Below are 23,595 nucleotides of genomic sequence, written 5' to 3' on the forward strand. Positions count from 1 at the left end.
AATGATTGTGGAAGCAGAACTGAGCGATTCTGAAACCTCCGTTCTGCCAGAGATCCGCTTTACGGTGGAACAACTTAAAGTGCAAATTCAACAAGAGCTCAAATGTTTTCACAACGATACTCAAGAAAGCATCTGCAAGTTATCAAAAACAATTGAAGAAAGTAACACTGAGCTAAATTGACCACAAACATTTGGAAAATGGAGGTTGAGAGTAAAAAAACAATTACAAAGGTTTGAACAGAAAACTTCTTCCTCTACCTAATCTAACCCATCTCCTTCAAGCTCTACTTGTCCTGTGGTTCAGCGAGCTTGTCCTCAAAATCTTCTGACACAATTGACAGTTTATTCCTCATCTGTGAGTCAACATTCAAGCATCCACAGACGGTAATGAATCGACTACGCAAAGCCAGTCTCACAAGTGTACCTCAGATTCTGCCTGCAAGAAACCAGATTTCTCTGGTAAAGGAGTGCTGAGAGAGCAATGTGGTCCTATCCAGTACAAAACATCTTAAAGAAGTTTATAGGTTCTTAGGGCTGGACGGCCTGTTCCCAACTAGAGAGTAGGTAAATGAGACACACCTGTGAGTTGAAAGGATGGAAAACTAACAAAGACTGCTTGGAGGAGGACAGCCAGATAGGGGAAAGGGAGATAATGAGAAGTTTAATCCAGTTTTATTTGAACTAAAAGAAAAACAGTTACATATATACAGAGTGGAGTGAACAAGGACCGGTGGAAACAGGTTCGGACAGAGCTGGTTCATCTCACTCTTTGACCTGCATGGATGCATCAGTGAGTTTTTTTGTTTTTGGCCGGACCTTTTAAAAATTCATATACATCTCCTTTTCTGCACTTTCCCCTCTAACCCCTCTAAACTTAACTGAACTGAGGCCTCGTCTAAACAAGCACAGGTATTTATGAAACAGGGTTTTAAAGCAAAATGATCTCAGCCCAGATAAGCGTTTTACACACCTGAAATCGCAAATTACAAGACCATATATGTACTCCGGGCCAGTGTGAACAGGAAGCAGATTGTCTACTCTGAAGTCAGTGAAACTGAACTGCATGCCCTCATCCCCACAATGGGCATTTATGTGTGACTTTAATATTATCTGGGTTGAATATAATGAGATTCAACAGATAAAACTGAATTGATGGGTTGTGTTTTCATTATTTTGTATATTGAGAGAGTTATCCCGGCTATCTGTCCAACTTGTTTATATCTGTATATTCAAAGTGACAGGTTGAGTATTGAGTCTGCCGTCCAGCTCTGTTGAGGATATTGGAGAAACATCTACGCTACAACTGACTCATATGTGAGTCTCTCATCCTGTCCCTCTCTACGACTCATTAGACGAGTGCTGTATGTGTGGTGAAGTACGTAACAGCGCCTTGATTTGCTAAGTGATTCCTTCACTATCAGATAGCACAATGACACTGTCCTCATCAGATAGTGTGCGTATGCATACATATGTCCTGGAAAGATAAATAAGGTATGCTTTTGTATGCACAGACATCACATACCTACTGAAACTAACAACAAGGTTTCCACATTTGGCAGTGATTGCGGCTCTCCAGCTGGAGTTCCTGTCAGTTCTTGGTAGATCAGTTTTAGGGTTGATATCTTTGCTTATTCAATGAGCTGATGTGGCTCGGCACATCCTAATCCCTGAAGAGCAGAGTGAGAAGAAAGGGGACCCAAGAAGATTTATCTAACCGGGAACATGCAAACTAATGCCTTTAACAGACTCATATGGACACAATGTGCCCACTTGCAATCCTAATGACTGCAGCTAGTGCATTCGCTGACTTTCATTACCATGGGAGATTTAGAAATATGCATAGCAGTGAGGCAGGGGAGCAGGCCTGAACTTGAGCATACTAAAGAGCCCATTAATCCTTTTTAATTCTATTAAGAATCGGACTACAGCTGGATAAGGGGCCAGCCGAGTTCCTGAGACTACGTCTTTAATGCCCCGGAGACCCACAGCGAAAAGCTCTTACTTAACAAAAATCATTCCCAATGAAATTTCATTTCCTCACCGCAGTCGAATCAATTCACAGCCTTAAGCAGCTTTTACTTGCTAGTAAACACAGACAGGTTGAATTTTGTGAGGACGAAGAGGTCTGTTTTACATCTTCATCAAAAGGGCAATTTCATCACTTCAAACTGGGGCAGAGTTTAGTAAATGGAGTTTGGCTGAACTGCACATGCCTCGATGATGTTATCACTGTCAGACAAAAAACATGTATGACACAAGTCTCTTCTGCTCAGACGTAAAGAGACATGCAGGTGAGCTACGTGCCTTCTGCAGCACACTTATCTGTACGTTGATTTAGATCAGCGCACCTGTCCAGTTTCACAAAAAAACATCATAATCTTATCAAGGAATTCCCCACAGTTGAGTATGACGAAGAGGGAGAAAATGGGTTTTTCTTTCACAGTGAAGCATGTGGACAGTAATGACTTTCACCTGTTGAGATTAGAGATCAAATACCCCCCCTCATTCGAAATGACCACAGTGCCCGGCTACTGTTCCCACTGTGTGCACAGTCACAGCAGTGTAAATAGTGAGGCCCTTCTGCCCGGACCTCAGTAATCTGAACATACAGAAAATGTGCCTCTGCTTGTCGACCCCCATTCATTTCCATTAGGGCCACAGGGTTAGCGAGGAGGACGCCAGTCACAGTGTAAACGAGATGTCATGTTTGACAGGGTGTGTAAGCTCAGCTCAGTGGAGCGGCCTGCCTCTCGCTCGGCTCAGTCACACACACCTAAACATAAGAGAATAACAAGGTGCGAGGCAGACACAGATAAACAAGAACCTGTCACACAAGCACAGGCATATACGTTGCTCAGGAATGAAACGTGTCTCCTTAGTTACAGTATTATGAAACAAAACAGGCCTGAAAACCACAATCGCATTCCTTCCCACCCTGACACCCCACGCCCATCACCCTCACTCTCTCCCTCTCATATCTACCGCCCCATCTGTTCTGCCAACTGCTCCATTACTCCTTCCCTTCATTACTGGGCCACTTTTCCTGCTCGTCTGTCCCCCTTACATCAGCATTATGCACAAACCCATTAATGACGCTCTCTCTGTCTCTCCCATTTGCCCTCTCTGTCTGATCTGGGCTGCTTTTTTCATTCTCCTCCCTCAGCCTGAAAGTGGATCGGAGAGGGGGAAAAAAATGAAAAGAAATGAAAAAGAAAATGCCTCAGACGCCCCAACCTGTATCGGGCTAAGCATCTCCATGGTAGCATGACCCCCTGAAACAGCCCATCATGCTCCGCTGCACTCAAAAAGGACTGAGAGCAGGGAAGGGGCAAAGCGAGGAAAGGCGTGAAGGGGAGAGAGAGCGAAAGAGCTGTAATGAAAGAAACTAGTGGAGCACTGGAGTGGAAGCCTCCAAACACAGGAGGTTAAATCACTTATCATTTCAGTGTTTACTTTTTGTTTCAGCCCAGATTTCTTAACCTCCTCGCAGACTCTGGTATCCTGTCTAAAAAAAAACTGACTTACAAATAGCTAAAAGGTTTATTTTACCAACTCGACTTCAAATATATGACATTCAGGTTAAAGGGACAGTTCACCCCCAAGTCAAAAGTACATGTTTTTCCTCTTAAATGTGGTGAAATGTATCCATCTAGATTATGTAGTGTGAGTTGCTGAGTTTTGAAGATATCGCCCAAAAAATTCATTTGAAAAACTCAACAGCAATGTCTCTTTCCATCAATCCTGACCTGGTTACTCAAAATAATTCACAAAGCTTGTTGTGACAGTTTCATATAGGAACAGTTTTCTTTCTACCGAACTATACCAGCCAACTGCATCACCATGCAGCATCTACTCATGGATCAGAGGCTGGTGCTTGTGACAGCGCAGGATGCAAACATTAATGGCGTCCTCCTCCGCTGAGCTATAATGTTAGCTGGCTTATTTATCTGAAGTAGTTTCTGGTCCATGAGTTGATGCTCACTTCTTTCTGCACGGTGCAAGAAAAATAGTTCCTACATGAAACTGCTCACAACAAGGTCTGTAGATTATCTTGAGTAACTGGGTCATGATGTATGGAAAGAGACACTGCTGTTGAGTTTTAGTGCTTTAAGCACCTCAAGCCGAGTGCCATCTACTTCTATCATATCTGAGACAAGTATGCGTGTGTCTAGTGTACATGAGGGGCTGTGATGCGCAGCCTTTCATTTTGCTGCTACTGACAATAACAGAGAACAGAGGAAGTTAAAAACATTCAACATTCATTTTATTGGTTTGGTTTTTTGAGTACAGTGGTTATTTCTGCCTTTTCTGGCATTCACAGACAAAACAAACATATAACAATAACTGGGAACACAAAAAATATAGCTTTCTGATAATATCTGTGGCTCAGTCTAGTAGTTACAACAGATACAATAGTAACTCTCCGTACCTGATCAACACAAACGTAAATACAAACACTTAATAAACATGTAAAAACTGTCCAAAAACTGGAACTAATACTTTTGAAATTCTGTGTGGTTTATAAAATGAAATAGCTATTTACATTCAATTTGAATAATTATCATTTCAAGAAAAAAAAAATATAGTGTATGAGTCTGTCATTAACAAAAATAAACACTGATTATTCAAACTTGTGATAAAATATATAATATTGATTACAATTTCCATTAGGTTCCATTATGTACTTTCAAGTGCTATTAATAAAGATGCACAGGAGAGCCGCCGGGGTCGCAGCCATGTCGGCTCTCCTGTCAGAGTGGCATAAATCAAGGTGCAGCTCAGAGAGTCCGGGGGCAAAAGTCAAAGGTTACAAAATTCAGTCAAAGCTCCACCTCTGAGACACAGTCAAAGTGGTTAGTACAGAAAAGTGGTAGTGATGTGGAAGGGTCAGATTCCTTCTCATCGCCACCTCGGTTACACAAAAAGAAAAGATAACATTGTGTTACAGCACAAATACTGCTTTTTTTCTCTGCTTAGGTTATTGTTAATCATAGTGATGTATGGCAGTCTGATTAGAGCAGTGGCACATCAGGCCGCTGAAGGTAAAGGATGGTTAGAAGTTTAAGCCAGTGCTTGTTATCACTGCCAGCTCTGTTTTTTTTTTTTTTTTTACATCTGAGGTCTGATGGTCTCAGTTCACAGCTGCTGGGTGATGTTTTCCAAGATCAGCGGAGGATCAAAAAACAAAGAAGAGGCCGGCGCTGTTCTCCTCCTCTCTCACCCGAGACCAAAGACTGACCAGTTCTGCTTTGAAAGCTAAATACATGCACTGACCGAAAGCCTCCGTCACAGAAGAAAACAAGTTCAAACTAGAAACTATCAACATTAGCAGCTTCTAAAAATCCTCTTGAAAAATATACATTTTTTATTTTTTTTCATATATAAAAAAATATCTGTAATATTACTATGCAGTTCTTTTCACTGGACGGGTTTGACTTACAGTCAAATGTGCTTCTTGTGTCTTCACGTGTGAGTTTGTGAACATGTTAGATTGGTCTGTGAAGGTACGATTGCATGTGTTAGATTGTACTCTTTAGTTATGTCCTTCTCTTAGAATGATTCCCTTTCTTAAAGACTTACATTTCTCTACTATCTGCTCCTCAGCTGTGCTATCTGACATTCTCCCTGTCTTTCTGCAGTCCAGCTTCTCTTATCCTCTGATTCCTGGATCGATTGCATGCGCCTGCTAACAGACAGTTTGCTGGCTGGACAGTGGACTCTCCAGGGACATGCTGGTGGGGGACAGGTCTGGACGGGCGCAGGGCTTAAACATGGAGGAGATGTAGAAGGCCTGCAGGCACAGACGCGAAAAACATGTGAGGATATGTATGCAGACCACACACGCTGTCAATCATTCACTGTTTATAAACACCATCAGGGATCAGAGTGAGGAAAATGAGGCAAATAGCCTATTGTTTAAACTAACTCCGTCAACAGAGAGCTGAGAGAAACAAATCCTGTAAAGACAGAGATAATAGTTTTCACAAGACTATTTAGACAACAGTCAACGTACCACCCAGTATGCGGTGAGTCCTCCTTGGATGAAGCCTGTGACGACGTCAGAGGGGTGGTGACGGTAGTCAGAGATGCGGGTCAGGCCAGTGTAGATGGCGATCATCACTAAGAGGAACTGTATTAGTGGGCGCAACAGCCGAGCCCCTCGCCACGACAACCGCGCCTGCAGGTAGAACTGCAAGAAAGAAAAAAAACATTGTGTGCTTACTCCCATCAACTTCATTGATTTTTGTAATTATATTCTTGTGACAGGGGCAACAACAGACTGACAGGTGGAAGTCAAGTCATGAAAAGGGGGGCATCCTGCAAAGGCTAAGTCTAAGAGCAACATGGGGCGAGGCTCTCCACTTTGTAAACACATTATTGCATGATGGATATTTCCACATGGGCTCTGGAACACTCTGTAAGTCTGTTGTCAGTAAACACAGTTCATTTGCACGGGATCGCATTCTGGTTTTATTAAGGTTTCACACAGCATCCAAACTTTTCTGGAATCAATTCAACTTCTGTAAACACAGGCGGCGCCCTTCAAGAGGAATATACGACATCCACTCAGTCTGCTACCCAGAGGGGAAAGAGAGGCCTGGCAGGAGTCCATTAACACTATCTACACCCCATTTCCTCCTTTTGTTCATCCTCATCTCCTCCACCGGCGCTGCAGAATACATGTTTGTGTCTGTAAAAATGGGGTCACAGGGCGAGTGTGATGCAGCTTTATGGAGGTGGCTGGAGGTCTGTCTGGACGAGCCAAACACTGAGGAGCACGTGGCCTACATTCCTGCGGTGAGGCCGACGCTCATGGGGTCCTTCTCTCCCTCTCCTATCCCAGCTGAGTGCAGGTGTCACTGTTCCTGCCTTAAACATGAGCAGCTGGCCGCAGTCCTGGTGGCGTGTTGCTACAGGTTTGGCACAATCTCTCCAGGTTGTCTAAAACACTAGCTAGCAGCAAACTTGAATGTGAGGCTGTGTGTCTGTGCCTGCGGCAGAGTGTGAAACAACAGAGCAGGGGTAGCAAAAACTGGGGGTCGTGTTTTTCTCAGACCACTTCTTCCCTTCAGTTCTTCACTCTTTCATTCCTCTCATTCAGTCTTTCCCTACTCATCCTTGTCTGTCTGAGAGGAGCTGCTTTTCACTTGGACTTCTTTTATTGCACAAGTGCTAATGGGGGATTTTCTTTTCTCCTCTCTTTGAACATCTTCATTTCATATTTTTTCTCATCAGCTGCACACGACAAAATATTTAGGGCGACCTAAAACTGTAATTTAAGAGTTAACGATGGGGTTTACATGAGGAATATGAACACTTTTTTTGTTTAGGAATGCTTTTGTCTCCGTCTAACTGTCGTTTCTCTCCCACAATGCACCCATGACTACTGGGCAGTGCAGTGTGAGAGAACGGAGGAGAAAGATGAAGAGATGGGGGGAGGCTGGGGGAGAGGGGGGCATGAGAGGGTGTCTCTTGCTGAAAGAAGCCTGTCGATCTCTCAGCAGGCATATTCAGCCCTCCACCCCCCTCCTCTAAATGAGAGCCACAACAAGGCCTCCTCTGTCTGTGTAGTCTCTTCATCTATTCATGTTCCCCCGTGGAAAACATTCTCCCTCATTCTCTAACTCCCCCCTGCTCTCCCCCCCTCCTCTCAGTCTCACCAGCTTCTTTCAGTTTGAAGCCTTTGGAGAATTGCTCCTCTCAAAGATCTCCTCCCTCACGATCAGGAAGTGTGAATATATTTAACAGCACATGTCTCCGTGTGTGTTTGCGCATGTTTAATTAGCTTATCTAGTTAATAGTTGCACAGAGTGCTCTCGGCCTCCAGAGACTGGTGCAGTCTCTAATAACTGAAACGCAAGTGAGAGCTGTAATATTTCCCCAACATTGTAAACACAGATCCAAATACTGTAATTACACAACACAAGCTCAGGTGAATGTGAAGGTCACATTCCAGTCGTGTATGCGTAGATACGTTGTGGGGACATTAATCTGTTTACTAACATTGTGGAGACGCATACCCGCTCTGCTCTGATTGGTCAGCTCACACACGCCTGAACCAGCACCTCTCACCGTGTCTCGAGTCAGCTCTGACGTGTTTTCAGTTTCTCTTCTACTCTGAATATGGGCATAAATGTATGACAGGGTGATATAGTGTGATGTTAAGAAGTCACGGGAACAAAGGCGAGACTACTGATGAATATCTCAGGCACCGCAGTCTTTTCTGTGGGAGAGAGGAGCTCCTGTTGGTGCTTGTTTTACTTTCAAGACCTTTTTCATGCAAGAAAAAAGTATTTAACACACTGAAGGAAAGGAAAAAAACAAAAAGTTGAGGCAAGTAGTGGTTAGGAAACAAATGTAAATCTATGTGATAACCCCAAACGGGTGTATGTGTGTGTGTCTGTGTCTGTGTCTGTGTCTGTTTGTGTGTGGGTGTGGGTGTGGGTGTGCGTGTGTATAAAATTAGATTCGACTTACTGCCAGATAGAGCATGGTGTACATTGCGAAGGAAGCATGGCCGGAAAAAAAAGACTTCCTGAAAGAGAACATCAATAAAAAATGCCAAAGGTTACACATTAACTGCAGAGCTATTGTACTCCCCACCCTCAGCAAACACACCAAATCATTTCTGAATGAAAACACTCATGCACACAATCCACACACACCTTGCTTCTTCCACCAGCTTGTGATTAGTCTCCGTGCAGGTGAACTGGGACACGTAGCTCCCCGCAGTGCAGTTGATTGACTCATAGGTGATTTTACAGACACTCAGGAAGTTGGGCCGCAGGCGTCCCACACTTAGCTTGGCCATATTAGTGAGAGACTGACCCACACAGCAACCAAAAATGAAGCTTCCCAGCTCCTTGTACAGGCACGACACATAGAGGTTTTGAACAAAAGCTCGCGAGTGCACGCCTCGGAAACGCACCCGGAAGCATTCAACCAGTGCGATCTGGGAAAAGAAAATAGGAAAAGAGAAACTGGTTAACATAAGTCGTAAAGTACAGCTGCACAAACACTGCAGCAGTGAAAGTAACAAACACACGTTCCATTACACGATATTAAAGTGATGACAACTTTAACTCACTGTGCAAACACATAACAGCTGTCGTTGTCTTACCGTTATGCCAGTGATGGCTATACCACCAATAATGAGCACGCTGTCAGGAATGACTTCTTTGGCTTTGTTAGGATAGGTGATGCTGGAGTCTCCGCAGAAGAAGCCTCGCTGGTACGGTTTCACCGCCTTCAACTCACACGCAAAGAATGGGATGGAGGCTGATGAATTGTGGGAGAGAACAGGGAGAGGAGGGGGCAGACAAAAAACAAAAGATGGCTTGATGAGCATGTGGTTTGTGCAACACAGATAAGAGACGGAGAGACAGAGACGCTGTTGTCTAACGGGAGCATGAAGAGGACATGCTCCTGTGAGCGCTATAGAGTGTCAGTCATCTAGTAGCGTGATTTCCAGATTCCTGTTGGATGAAGCATTCCACACATAGCTGCTTTTACCAGATTATCAGGCAGAAGAAGAGATGACAGACGGACAGACAGGGAGAGGGGCATGACGGCGGAGGTTCAAGATGAAGAAGGAGGAAGAAGATATTAGAGGCAGTGTTAGACACAGAATGTGTCAGGGTGCCAAAAGAGGACAATAAACCCACTGTAGGAAGAGTAAAGTATTGTTTATTGATGGCATGACTTTTAATCCACCTGATCTTACATGAACAATTGTCCTACTTATGCGCTCCCTCTGCTTCCTGCCTGGTCACTAATTATCAGAACTCTGTATCAGGTGAAAGTCGGCCAAGGTCTGGCATGCTTAAGCAAACAAACCTCACAGCCCGATGGTGAAAGTTCGTTGGGGGAAAAGTTGTGCAACGTTTTAATGGCGACATCAAGGGAGATGGTGTGTTTGTGTCCCCGGAAACAAGGACTGAGACACACAGCTTTTATTCTGTGTTATATACTTCAAACTCATAGCCAATAGCCCTGTAAGAGCCTGGCCAGCTCGCTCCATTTCTCTGTCCCCTATCCCATGTCCCCTTGTCACCCCATGGAATGCAGCGAGAACATGGGACTAATCATTAACCTCTGTGCCTCTTCCTGTCATCCCTGGCCCTGCTGGTTGGTTGGAACGCACCCAGGCCAAAACATTGCTCCTGCCAGGGAATCTCTCAGAGTACGTGACTGAGTAGTTGCACAGGATACACACTCAAAATTAGGCCAAAAGGAACGCGGCACAAATACACACTCAAAACCACAAACAATGGCAAGCAAACATGTTCTTAAGTAGGATAAATCGACCATTACTGACTGCCAAAGAGCTGGACGTGAATACCTGACCTACTAAAGGTAACAGTGGCCACATAGGCTTTGGTCATTAAGTATAACTAATCTAAAACTTAATATTTTGTCCCTTGTTGTTTCTGCTGTGTTTTTATTTTGATATTGTTTTGTACAGCACTTTGGTCGGCTCAAACTGTGTTTAAATGTGCTCTAGAAATAAATGTGACTTGATTTTTCTCTGTGTTTGCTATCACAACCATACAGTCCACTAATAAAACGCCCACTCATTCAGCCTCATTGAACCGATAAACAATGATAACAAGGTAAATAATCTATAGGTTTGAGGCTATCAGCACAGAAAACACATGAGAAGGCGACTCAAATAGCTGTGACTACAGCTGAAACGTAGCCAGACTTGTTTAAGAACATTAAACTGCAGTCGAAAGTGTGTGCAAGTGTAGTCAAAGTCATGCTGACCCAAACAGAAAGACAAAATAAGATAAAAGCGAGCCCTCTTCCATATATTTTAACATGGGCCTTGGTAAGAAAACGAAGGAGGGAATGAGAGAGAGAAACATGTAGCAGGCAGATAGCCCAGGCTGTGACGCCAGTGAAGAGAGAGAGAGATAGGAAACACCTCTCATCTGACCCCAATCTCTCACTCATCTCATTCAGTCGCCACGTCTACATGTGTCTACCTCGTGTAACACACACATCCACACACAGGTGCTACCTGTTGTTTCAGACAAAGGAATTCTCAAACTATTTATCATCTATTTTTAAAACCCGGTGTTGTCTCGTCAGACTTCCTGCCTTTATAACTAATGCCAGCTGAATCTTATCATGCAATTGGATTACTGTATTAGACTATGTGGTACATCATGTAATGCAATCAATTGAAATCACCCTGCTACTAATTCTGCAGTCAAATCCTACATTGTAGAAACTAATAATGCTGAACTTTGTGGACGCTGTTGACAGCGTAGTTACGTTACCTCACATGTCTTTCAACATTACAGAAACTGCTTGCTTGAAGTACTTCTAATTAGTTTGTATTGATTTTTTTTCATAGGAAGTATTAGATAAATACTTTGGGAAAGTCCCTTTCTTTTCTTGGTAATTTAAAAGTCAATCTCCTGTGTGAGGATTTCCTGGTTCCTCCCTGCCACCTGCATAAAATTCTCACACATCTCTTAATCTTGTAATCGTAATCCTGTTATCTGTGTGTCATACCTTGGTGGAGACCTGTGGAGATATGGTCTGATTCAAACTGAGTGGGTGTGTGGATTTTTGTTTTACGTGACTATAATGCTTTTCATTCAAATTTTAAATTAGTTTTAACCCTGGGCACAGAATTAGCTGATCTAGCAAATGTAGCACCAGTATAGCACCAATATACCAGAGTATATCCATGTTCTCAGAGATTTAGGTGGACAAAAAAGTTAATTTTGCACGAAAAAATTTAATGTATACATATGTGTATGTATGTTTATATTATGTGTGTATTTGGGATGAGAGGAAAATATTTATTTTACAGCAGATAAGCATGTGTTTGTGAGTGTGATGAGGCAAAAATAATCAGCTTGTAATCAATGTATAGTTTAAATTTTTAATATTAAAAGTAGTACATAATATTGGCACACTGACTGGGCATGAAAGTTAAATTTACAGATTGTATGATTGCTGCTAGTTCTCACTATACAACATTAAAGCAGATTTTTTTTATGCCCAAAAGCAGGAAAAGGAAGGGCTGGCAGTGCTTTGTAGTCATTTTTCTGCAGGCTTGGACACGCTACAAGTTCTTCTGAAGTGTTTTTTGATGATCAAATGTTGCAAGATTGACCTTCGATCACGTCCAACACAGTAACTGCTTTGGATATAATCAGACCAGTTTTGTGGCAAAGAGAGATCTTCTTCTGCTTTCTATACCATCCATTAACAGGCTTTCTCTGCATCCTCATCACATTCCACCATATGGCCAGTCCTCGCTCGATAATCAATATTTTGCTGCACTGACACAGAGGTAATGGACAGACTGTCCATTAAGGACACTCTGTGGTTACAGTAGGAACATGGACTTCTTCAGGGATCATTTACAATACATATAGGGGACTAATGGGAACCATTAAGTGCTGAGCCAGATAGCAGCATATTTTATTACCTCAGGCCTGCCAGTACTTGTGGCTTGTGTTGTCCATGTACAGACTAATGATCACGAAGCAAAGATCACTCCACAGTGGCAACGCTGTTTGCTAAGCTTCTAAATAAAAAAATCCACCAAACTGACCTCAACCGGAGTTGTGTCACAGATTCTCAGTACTGCAGAGTAAACAAAGCAAAGGTTTCAGAAACCACACGCAGCATCCTCCACAATCCTGTACACACTACAAGCTCCTTTGTCACAGTCAACCTCTATGCTTACAACTACATTAAAACAGTTTTCACAACAAGACACAAAAACACTCCAGAGACCCTCACATCATCTGTCAGGCAGCTGTGAGCAAACCTCTGCACCTGGCCAAGACATGCTTTAAAAGAGAGCCGGCCAGGAAAGCCTGCGAGGGGACCCAAAAGGAGGCGGAGGAGTGGGTCGGCTCACAGAGCCAGCCAAAATGTGCTGCTCGCTGGGCCTGACACTCAAGCAGGAATGCTTTCAAATAGTCAAAAGGGATAGAAAGAAAGAAGAGGGGGAGAGAGAGAGGGAGGGAGGAAGGAGAAGAGGAGGAATGAGAGCAGAGGGGATATGAGCCTCACTCTGAGAAACTCTTCTGGTTCTAATTTACACATCTATGACCACAGCCCAGAATGAGCTCACTGTGAGAGGAGAACAACAACAACCAAAAGCAAGAAATGAAAAAAACTATGGAGAAAGTGATTAAAGGCAGCCTGCGAAAAAAGAGGGCAGATGGTAGTTGCTCATCGACATGCTCTCCAGACAAGTTGCTTAACATCTGCTGATCGATAGAGTGTCAAACTAAAAACTAGGCTAAAATGCATAGCCAGGAGGCTAGAAAATTGACAAATGGGGGTGAGGGCAGTAATACAGGGGTGAGAGAAAACTGGTGAGATGGAGCCAAGAGAGATGCGGCGAGGGGTTACTCTGCGGAGAACAGCAGACGGAGGCGATTAGTGGTGGTTCTGGAATGTGAGGGTCAGAGATCTGGGCTCTGCTGGGACCCGCTCTGTAAACACGACCCCACCTCAACCAGCAGAATACCCCCAAACACACTCACGTACACATAAAAACCTCACTGGGATGCAAACAAACCGAAGCCGCAGCCACATACAACCAAACAAACCACCAAAAAACCCACCAGCGACTGGGAAGAAAAACTAACCAACCAAATAAACCACACCAGAGCCAAAGGATCCTAAAGGGATGTATTGAGGCAAACAGCCTGTTCACTATCACAGACCTAAATAAACTCCTTTGGAGGCCGTTGCTACAAACAAACAGCCTGTGCATCATAGATTAGCACTATACTCTGCCTGCAGCTATATTCAAGCCACAATAATGGCCATCTGCGTCATCACAGCCAATAATTTTTGACTGTACAGGCTACATCGTTCTACATTTGCCCTCTGATAGGACTGGAGGATAGACAATTAGTGACCTGTCAACACAGGTCCATCTGGCCTGCAGCTCAGGGCTGGGCAGAGCCTGGGCTGTAGCCCAGCCTGCTGCAGCACCCTTCAGGGGTGGTCCACCCTCGCTGGGCCCCTCACCAGCTCGCATGTGCCAGTGTTTCCCAACTAAATTTTAAGCTGCTTGTTTACCTTTAAGTCAACATTGCAAAAAAGTCATAAGGTCGTGAACTGAACTGTGAAGTGTCGTAATTTGAATCTTTGCAAGCACGATAATCTGTGGTAACAACATTACAAGAAGCAGTGTGACGGCCGCCTAACATGCTCGTAAACAGCAGTCTGCAGTTGGGTTGGGTGGGCTTGAATGATTATTTAAGCAATAATGACTTTAACTGTCTCCATAAGCCAGCCTTGATTTGTTCTTTCATCTAATCACTATTCAGTTTGTGACAGGACAGAGCCAAGCCTTTTTTATGTTTCACCTGATATAAAAAGTCTTTGTTTGAAGAGGCAGTCCAGGAAGAGACAGTGTGCACCATCACGAGGCTCAAGCACACAAAAGAGCACAGTTACAGACACACAAACAGACAGACTGTTGTACCGTAGGGCAAGTAACACTTACACAGGAGGTGAAGTCATTCACACCAAGGCTGTGATTATGATTGTCAAGCATAACCCAATAAAGTACTGTGCATGCGTGTGTGCCCTAGAAGTCAGTTCTCCCTGTTCATCCTTGGTGGCCCAGTCCAGGTAGTGGAAAGGTGGGATAAGGTTGAGTGGTAACCCCCTGCACTGACACACAGCCAGCTATCTTTCCATAATTGTCAGGGTTATTCTGAGGGACTGTGGTTTTCTTTTTGTCTGCTCTGACAGTAGAACAAACAGTCTAATCAGTGGAGAACAAAGAGGGACTGAGGAGCCACAACAGTCCTGGATCTTAGTTTACCATCTGCTATCATCAGCATCTGCTACTGCCTGACCTCATGCAAATGTTTTAAGTAGATACTTACAGGGTCACAGGTTTGTCATATTTCTTAAGAAATATGTTGTATTCATCCACATCATCAGCACTGACAAAAACAAGTCATAAAAGGGCCAAAAGTGAAACAGAAAGACAGCTGAAAGTACCCTGCTGGCCAGAAATGCTAATATTTATTGAGGAGTTTGAAGTGTAATGTTAACAGACTCACACAGAGCAAAAGAAAGTGTGTGTAAACCGTAATATGTTTCTTGTAAGCAAGGTCGGTCTAACTAAAGCTGAAACAATTAATTAATCAATTAGCCGACTGAATGAAAAGTGATTATTTTGATAATTTTATTGATGCACGCTCTGGATTTTTTCAGCCAATGCAGATTTTACCCAACTTCTCTGAGCTGACTTTTCTCAATATCCAAGGATTTATTGGTCCGCCGGTCTTTGAGTTTTGGACCATTTTTCATCATTTTAACATTTTTTAGACAAAATAATAAATCGTGAAAATAATCGTCAGCTTAATAGACTATCTGGATAGTTGCAGGCCTACCACCAGCGCACCAGGTGAGCTCTTTCTCGCCCCCTCTACTGTTACTGTTACCCCTGGCCAGTGGAGACATGCTTCCCACAGCTGCTTCTGTTCTCTCCTCACTTCACTGACCTGCTTCCTGGAGCCCGGCTCTGGAGTTCAGGGCATGAGTGGTGAGGGCTGAAGTGGGTTGTCTGTGTGCCTGTCTGAATCAGCAGGAATATAAAGGACCCGCCACTGTGGTATGTACCTTGGAAACTTTAAAGGAGCTCTCTGGTGGTTTCTGTGGTGTGAAGGTAAGGGTGTGCGCGGCGAGGTGAGGTGCTGGCAGTCTGCAACGTGAGAACGACACGGGGTTGTGGTTGAGACTGGAGGGGAGGTATTTGGAATAGGGGAGCCTGATTGTGGCAGCGCTGTATGTATGGAAAGAGTTGAGAGCTGCAGGGTTGTTTTGTCTGAGTGTTTTGGTTTGCAGTGAAACATGCATTTGGAACGACTTCAGACGGAGCAGAGCTTGAGAGGATGAAGGAAGAGAAGGCTCCAGCAGGTGAGATGTGACACAATGATAAAATGGTCCCAATGATGAGTAACAATGCCACGGCGCCAAAGGGGGGATGTCTAAGTCTCCTTACGGGGGGGCAGACAGAAAGAGGACGAGTCATTAGTTCTGACAGACGTACAGGCGGGGCTACAGGCTGTACTCGGATTCAGGTAGATACTTTGATGTTAAACTTCTCCAAACCCATTCTAGCTAATGAGCACTGAGGATTAGAGCACTACACACATCTTCATTCACTCATTACGGCTAATACCTATGGACCACCCAGGGCACTTACGTAACCGCCATCGAGGAAAAGATTGCAGCTGCCTCATTAAAAGTACATTTGAAGCTATTTGCTGTCGAACAGTTCCTATCCCTCTCAATACTACTTCCTCACTTGGACATGAACAGACAGCTGTGGATAAGATCCCCTCAGGCGCCCGTGGGTCTGACCTCTGACCCCTACTGTAGATCCTCATCCCCGTCTCTGTTTCAGGCTTCTCTCCCACCCCAGGGCTGTTCAGGCTCTCACTTGCCCCTCAGCCTTCAGGCAAACGAGACATTTCTGAGGGCTGAGCTGGCTCTGGAGAGCTAATGGGTGAAGGGAGACGTATTGACAGCAGAATACATGCGTCCATGTAGACTGTCTATGGCAGAGCGTGGCTAATGGATTCCTGCTTCTGCAGTGCTGTCAAACGGGAAGGAGATGCATTAATACACTAACGAGGGAGAGTAAGCAAAATCACTTCTTCCACTCGCTAATGATTCGACTGAGCCATTTTTAATGGCTCTCCATCTGTCATCCGCAGAGTGACGCCAGTGTGTTCCATAACTTCAGAGTGTGTTTGATCAGGGCCCGAAACACGCAGCAAAACACACCCGGCGAATTTGTCAACAAACAGCACGCACATGGCAGCTGTAGTAGGGTGTCCGCATTGGCAACCATGACTCATCCACAAAAACACCCACACCCACACTTTTACTCTCAGAGGCACGCACACACACATAAACACACACACATAGGAGACAATTTAATATTCCTGGCCCTATACACACAGACATGCTGTGACGTGTTGGCCTTTTGCTGTCTCACTCACTTGGCAGCTTTCTCTGCCAAAAGAATAGAAGCAGGAATCCTCTACGATAAACCCGCCGCCCGCCCAAAGCACACAAACAGACATAAAACACACACACACACACACCTCGCTACATTGCTGGATCACCTTCAGTCCCAGAATAGAGTTTGTCTGAGGAACAAGGGACAAAAAAGGGGGGGAAAGCAGATATAAGCTGGAAAATGGGAGCCCTTTTAAAATTCAGATCTCTTGGGTAGATACCGGTCCTCTCGTCCTGGCATGCTGCTTCACGTCTAGAACAAAAACACACTCAAACACACCAGTGATCAACTGATTCCAGCTTTCTCTTTCTGTAGAATCCAAAAACTAGTTGTGTTTTTACAACAAAAAAAAAAATCACTTTCCTGTTTAAAACTGCCAGTTCATGCAGGTGTGACAAATGTGAGTAACATCTTGTGCAACTTCAAATTATCTTCATCATATTTTCATTTTTTACAATTAATCATTAAGGAGGTAAAAACATTTAAATGCTCATCACAATTTCCCAGAGGCCAAAGTGACGTCTTAAAATTGCTTATTTTGTCCGACCAACAGTCCAAAACTCATAAATTACAATGAAAAGATGCAAATTCTCTGATGTAAGAAGCTGAAAAAAGCAAACATTTTGATGTTTTTGCTTGAAAAAAAGACTGAAACGAGTAGTCGATCAAAACAGTTCGCAATTAATTTTCTTCTGACTGACTTAGCATTGTAATGCTAATGGTTGCAGCTCTATTGTGCATATAGTATGAAACCATTTCACAATTAACCTCTGCAAGAAGGTTAAGCCTAGTGGCAATTGTAGTGTTCCTCTAAGCTGCATACGCTAATAGCAGGCTTTCAAGTGTCACTTCCAATCATTTCCCAATTACACTTAAGAGAGCCAATAACTGGCTTTATTGGGGTGATGACAGAGTAAGGACCACCTGTGCAGGAGGGAAACAGCAGTGCAGGCTGCGAGGCCTGTCCCTGCATGCTCTGCAGATATGACAAACACCCGCCACCTCCTGACCTCCCTGTGGCTGGACACTAGATCTTAGATGCAGCCACGGGGCGCAGATTCTGTCAGCTCTCTCCCGGTCAAACCCCTACAGACCCACCAGGAATGCACGAACACACTTAGGAACACAAGCAAACACTTGCATTCTGCAGCTTACTTGGAACTAGCTGACACTGAGCTGAACCAGAACAATCTATCTCTGTGAAGCATCCTTTGTGTGCATGTCAGAACAGCCCCATAAGCAACACCTCATTATGACTGGGGTACAACAATGTTAGACAAGCCTGGTGTTGAGTAAGAGTCTGATCAGGTAACCTGAGTCAAAACCGCAGTTTGTGTCCTCTACATCCATGCATGCCACGGCTCATGCATACTTCCATACCATGCTAACTTTATGTCACCACTTTGAATGTCTAGTAAATAAAACACACATGGAGACGCTGTGAAATCCTCACATCACTGAGGAATCCCTCTTAAGCTGATAGCATAATTAGGACAAGATGCTTCGGGGTAAAATTCCAGCGTTACAGTGGTGAATGAGCCCCTTTACAGGGTGAATAATGCCAGCGGCCAGTCAACCGTCTGAGTGAATCTGATGATGGCATTTTTAAGGGAAAATTGGGTTAGTCAGAGATAAGAGGGTTTAGCTAAAAGAAGGGCCCTCTTCTTTTTCACTGAGTGATGGCATTCACTGCCAAATACCCACAGGTGAGTCAAGATCAGGCCTCTGCTGATAACTGACATGATGGCTAACATAGCTCAGACATGCTGGAAGCTGCCAGACAGACGGGAATCTGTGAGTACTCTAATAGCTCATGAGCAAGAATGGGTTTAACAATGTGTTATACTCTACTGTATTAGGGATAGACGAATTATCGGATCCAGTATGCAGCATTTTTCCGATAATCAGAATTAGTGAGGGTTTTCTTGTCCAATTGAGGATGAAACAATTTAAAAGTGCTCAAGTTTGAATCTGATGCAGCTGTTTCTCTGTCCGTGTAGTCACCACTCTGCAGTCCGGCTGGTTACACGTCACGAATAATAATAATAATCTACCAACACTAATTAATCTGATTCTGCACAGTAACTAGTAACTAAAGTTATTAGATAAACGAAGAGAAGAAAAAAAAGAGATTTTCATTTCTACCCTGGTTTCAAATATCAGTTATCAGTCTCCTGATAATACCAATAATCATCATCCTGAATAAAAACAGATCTGTCGATATATTATAAAATTCAATATTATGCTGTGATTGTGTGTTGAACAACTGACCACATGTTTTGTTTTGCAGGTGGCGATGTGGTTATTGATCTGAGAATGACATCTGGTTGTGCTTGATAAAACTATAGGGGTCTGATTTGTGTTTATTTGAGAAACTACACCTGATGGGCCAGAAAAAAAAACACCCCTTTTATTTTACCAAAGAATATTTCAGTCACGAGACGAACTCACTCTCTAAATCCCCTCAGATGGGTCTAGCTTGAGGCCCAGTGACTCAGTCTCATGTTGTAATCTAGTGGGAAAGAGGATAAGAGGGGTCAGGGCACGCAATTTTGTGAGAAAGCAAGTGGCGTGCTTAGTGTGTGTCTGCGGACGAGAACTGAGAGAGACCATTTCCTCCCTTCTGCTGACTGATGCTGGGTGACTAGCCACTTCCTAAGCACAAAACAAAGCTGCTGAGATGCGTGCAGAGTGAACAGCTAATAGCATACCTGCAGGGGTTAAGAATAACATGGCAAAGAAACTAACTGCCTCACACTGTCGTTTTGTCTGCCAGGCTGCTTCCTCTGCTTTAACTGCCAACGAGACTGAGACCTGTCGGTCTGCCTAGACGGGTTCTGCCTCTGTCATGTTTGCTGCAGGTCCGAATAATCACTCAGTCGCACAGCACTGATGCTCCCGTCCCAATCATAGTCATGTGAGATGACGACATGAAACTTACTGTATGACACTACATTTTGTCCCAGTCGTCACTAAACATCGCAGTAAAGCAGGTACCACATTGAAACTGGCTTTTAGAGGATTTTAGATAATTTACCCCACACGGTTGAACAGAAGTAGAAAGTAATTTAGTGTTTTTATTCTGTTCCCCTTAAAGTCCAATACATTTCTAAGGTACTGGCATTTCACTGACGTGTTCCCATTTCGTCAGACATTTACGCGCTATAACATTTAAGAGATTTCTGCCAATGAAGAGTTCATTCTCACTATTACAGTAAATCATGAACTGAGGGCACAATGAGAGAATGTGTGTGATCACATTAAGTCTCAACAACTGAGGTCATCGCACATTTAATATAACGATGATAATCATGCTGCTCTATACGATTAAAACACAAGTGGACCAAATCTTATCACATGGAGGTTTCTGATATTATATGTGTTATAAGATGGATAGTGCTGACTGTGATTATGTTACAATGTTTGTTTTCTTTTTTAAGGCTGCACAATTAAACTGTTATTCCAGTAGATGTTATGCTTGTGATGATGTGAATGATCATTATGATGCTGTTTTGTCACGTTTCCTTTATCATCTGCGATTTCGACATTGCACTTATTGCGACTCCTATGTTTCAATTCACTCTGCTTATCTGTGAGTTTTTGCCGTTTAACGAGTAAACGTAAATACACAACAACATCTGCAAGCTTGCTCTCCCTCCACCGTGAGTTTAAAACCATCAGCTTTTGATTCGCAGGCCGAGGAAAGCGTCTTCTTACTGTGACAGTCTGCAGGCCTGGACAACTTTTGAAAGCTGGACCATAAAGTGATTGATGGATTACTTCACGATAAGAAAAATACACAATTAGCCTATCACATCCACTGACAAGTGGAATCCATTAGTGATTTACAGCAAAACTAATTTTGAGCACTCCTTCATGATGGCCCCGTCCTGTGGCCCCCGAGTTGTGTTTCCACATGTTGTTCCTGAAGTTTCTGCCTGTGAAAACTGCCGGTTAATTGAATTATAAACCTGTACAAGCCTCCAGCTGAGCTCTGCTAATGAATCCGTGGCTGACGTCCAGCGGTCCTGCAGTGAGAGGGGCTGCAGCGCTCAGTGAACAGAGGTAATTTTCGGCACGAGAACACGAGCACGGGGCCATGTTTTTATCCCGATTCCCACGTTCTTCTCCCGGGAACTTTTGGGGGGGTTACCATGGGAACAGATGAATTCCCGGGACAACTCTGCTGCCAGCTGAGCTCGCTCCCTCCCTCCCTCCCTCCGGCCCCCACGTGCACCGAGGGGAACGAGCCGAAACTTTGCTGCCTGTTTGAACAGTTTCCACTTGACTTCTGGAGAAATACTTTGCAGCTTCGTTGACTTAAACAAATCCCCCTTCGATGTGTTTTGGGTTTTTTTTTTGGTTTTTTTCCAAGAGAAAAACCAGTTTCGTTTAAACTCCTTCAAACCCTCTTTAAAGTTGACATGATCCACAGAGCTGCTGTTGACACAAGGCAAGCTGACAGACGTGTGTGCGTTATTTAAAAGTGTTTAAATGTTACTTACTGTAGCTTTAAACATGGCAAATGGTGCATTTAAACTGTAGCCTCATTGTTGTTGTTAAACTGATCAAAGAAAATAAGTTTGCCTCAGGTCAAACCCAGTAAAATAGGTTAGATTAATAGACCTGTTCTTACCGACACAAAGACATATTACATCCAGACCGACAAGCATCCTCCTCTTGGTGCAAAGCGACTGTTCCTCCTCGGGCCGGGCGAGGAAATGATTCCCGGCTCCGTTCTCTCTACTTTCCCCGGCACCTCCGCTGTCAGCCAGCCGCAGCTGGAGCTCCGCGTCCCGGGGCAGCGTGTTGCTGTTGGTACCGGTGGAATTGACCTTTTGCATGTCTTTACACGGTAATGACGAAAAAGGGGGAAAAAGTAGTTGCAATGAGTCTGTTTTGTCGTGGTCAGCTGGTGAATGATGGAAAAATTCCCAAACTTTTCAGTCCATCCGTCGTCGGTGCGACAAATCCATGTCAAGGAAAGTTTGACAGCAGTGGACCCTGCTCAACCAGCCAGCCAGCCAGCCAACCAGCCAACCAACCAGCCAACTGGTAGTTAAGGTAAACTCACACGCTTGTCAGAGAAAGCTGAAGGCCAAGTGAAGGAAGGAGGGAACAAAAACATCCGCGTAAACTTCAGACCTCTCAGACTTCTTCAGAGTGGGAGCGCGCTGTTCCCTCTGCTCCCGGATCGTCCCGGACAGCTCTCTACAACATGCAGGCAAACACACATGAATGGAAAACACAACTTTTAGTCCAAACTTTCAAAATAAAAGCGCTCTGTCGATGAGTGTTATTTTCGCCGTTGGTCGAGGAAACTGTGACATTTTATTTTGGTAGAAAAGTCGTCGTATTTCCGGTGTTATTCAGTTTGACTTTACGCAGCTGCGTCAAAACCTCCGCGGTTAAAAAAAAAAAAAAACAGCTAGTAAATCAATGTGTGTGACGACGAGCCTGGAGCGCACAGCCTGTTTCGATCCACCTGACCTGACAGCTGAAGCCTACAGGACTGTTCCTCTTCACTGCGATGTCTCCTGTCCCATTAAACTGTCCCACCCCTGTGAGGACACGTCCCACACACACACCTCCCGCTCTGTCTCAGAATAATACAGCAGATTTAACGAGATTTGTTTCAGCTTGCACAAACCCCGGAGGTATGAACCAGCAGCGAGACATATAGACTACAGTACTAATAATGTATGGAAGCCAACTGAGGCCGAGATAGTGAAAACAGAGTGGATCCATCCTGTCAGCATGATGAGAAACTGTCTCAAAATAATGAGGCACTATCTCAAAAATGAACTTTATTCACATACATCTCAAAATAATGACTTACTATCTCAAATAATAAGAAGCATTCTCAAAAACACTTACTTAAATCTCAAAATAATGAGTTGCTATCTCAAGATAATGACTCTGTAGTATCACAAAAAAGACTGATCTCAAAATAAGGACTTATTGAGGAAAAATTATTGAGGAACTATCTCAAAATAATGAGTCACTTTTCTCAAAAAGGAAATTTCTCAAATATAGATACAATGACATAGTGTCTCAAAATGAAGGGAAACCTACTCAGACTAAAGACTAAAGCCCAGCTGATCCCAGCTTTAGTCATAATTATAAGATCATATGTCATTATTTGGGGAAAGCTTCCTTTTATAATGACCTTCACTACACAATGGGCTTCCACATACTCTGTAATGAGATCTTGTGTACACTCATAATAACATAACAATTAATGAAGTCTCTTTAGTTGTGATGTCTTCCTGGCTAAGCTGGTCAGAAACCTGTAAGCTGCCTGTCAGTTTGATTTTTCCACAATATTGACTTCTGCTGTCTGACTGTGTGTCAGAGCACCACACACACACACACACAGACAGGACACCATCCAGACACATGATGTAGTCGTTCCCTCGTGAAGCTTATGAGAAGTTTATGAACGCTCATGAAATGCCACACATTTTATTTCTTACATCAATCGATCAGCTGCATGAGATCCCTCAGTGTTGACCTCCTGCCTCACTGTGTGCAGTGAGTTTTCCTGCCACCTGCTGTAA

The 23,595-nt window shown here is 43.8% G+C and overlaps 1 protein-coding gene across 1 annotated transcript; it reads right to left on the reverse strand.

Annotated features, from left to right (window-relative positions):
- Positions 1-4,247: 4,247 nt before the first annotated feature.
- On the reverse strand, positions 4,248-22,453 carry ppap2d (phosphatidic acid phosphatase type 2D). Its single transcript, XM_084371827.1, has 6 exons — positions 21,672-22,453; positions 9,122-9,279; positions 8,667-8,953; positions 8,479-8,536; positions 6,014-6,190; positions 4,248-5,791 (listed from the first exon to the last, which is right to left on the reverse strand). The coding sequence occupies exons 1-6, from the start codon at positions 21,877-21,879 to the stop codon at positions 5,687-5,689; spliced, it is 993 nt and encodes a 330-aa protein (XP_084227953.1). The 5' UTR covers positions 21,880-22,453; the 3' UTR covers positions 4,248-5,686.
- Positions 22,454-23,595: the final 1,142 nt, after the last annotated feature.

The sequence above is a fragment of the Pagrus pagrus genome, assembly GCF_965226575.1.
Source record: "Pagrus pagrus genome assembly, chromosome: 13".
Lineage (NCBI taxonomy): Eukaryota > Metazoa > Chordata > Actinopteri > Spariformes > Sparidae > Pagrus > Pagrus pagrus.

What these genes read in the sequence shown, in the direction of transcription:
- ppap2d (XM_084371827.1), bottom strand. Translation starts at nt 21,879, where the DNA reads ATGCAAAAGGTCAATTCCACCGGTACCAACAGCAACACGCTGCCCCGG. An exon ending in TAGCCATCACTGGCATAACG is followed by an intron (nt 8,954 to 9,121) that starts GTAAGACAACGA and finishes TTCTTTTCCCAG; the next exon opens with ATCGCACTGGTTGAATGCTT. An exon ending in AAGCTGGTGGAAGAAGCAAG is followed by an intron (nt 8,537 to 8,666) that starts GTGTGTGTGGAT and finishes GTTCTCTTTCAG; the next exon opens with GAAGTCTTTTTTTTCCGGCC.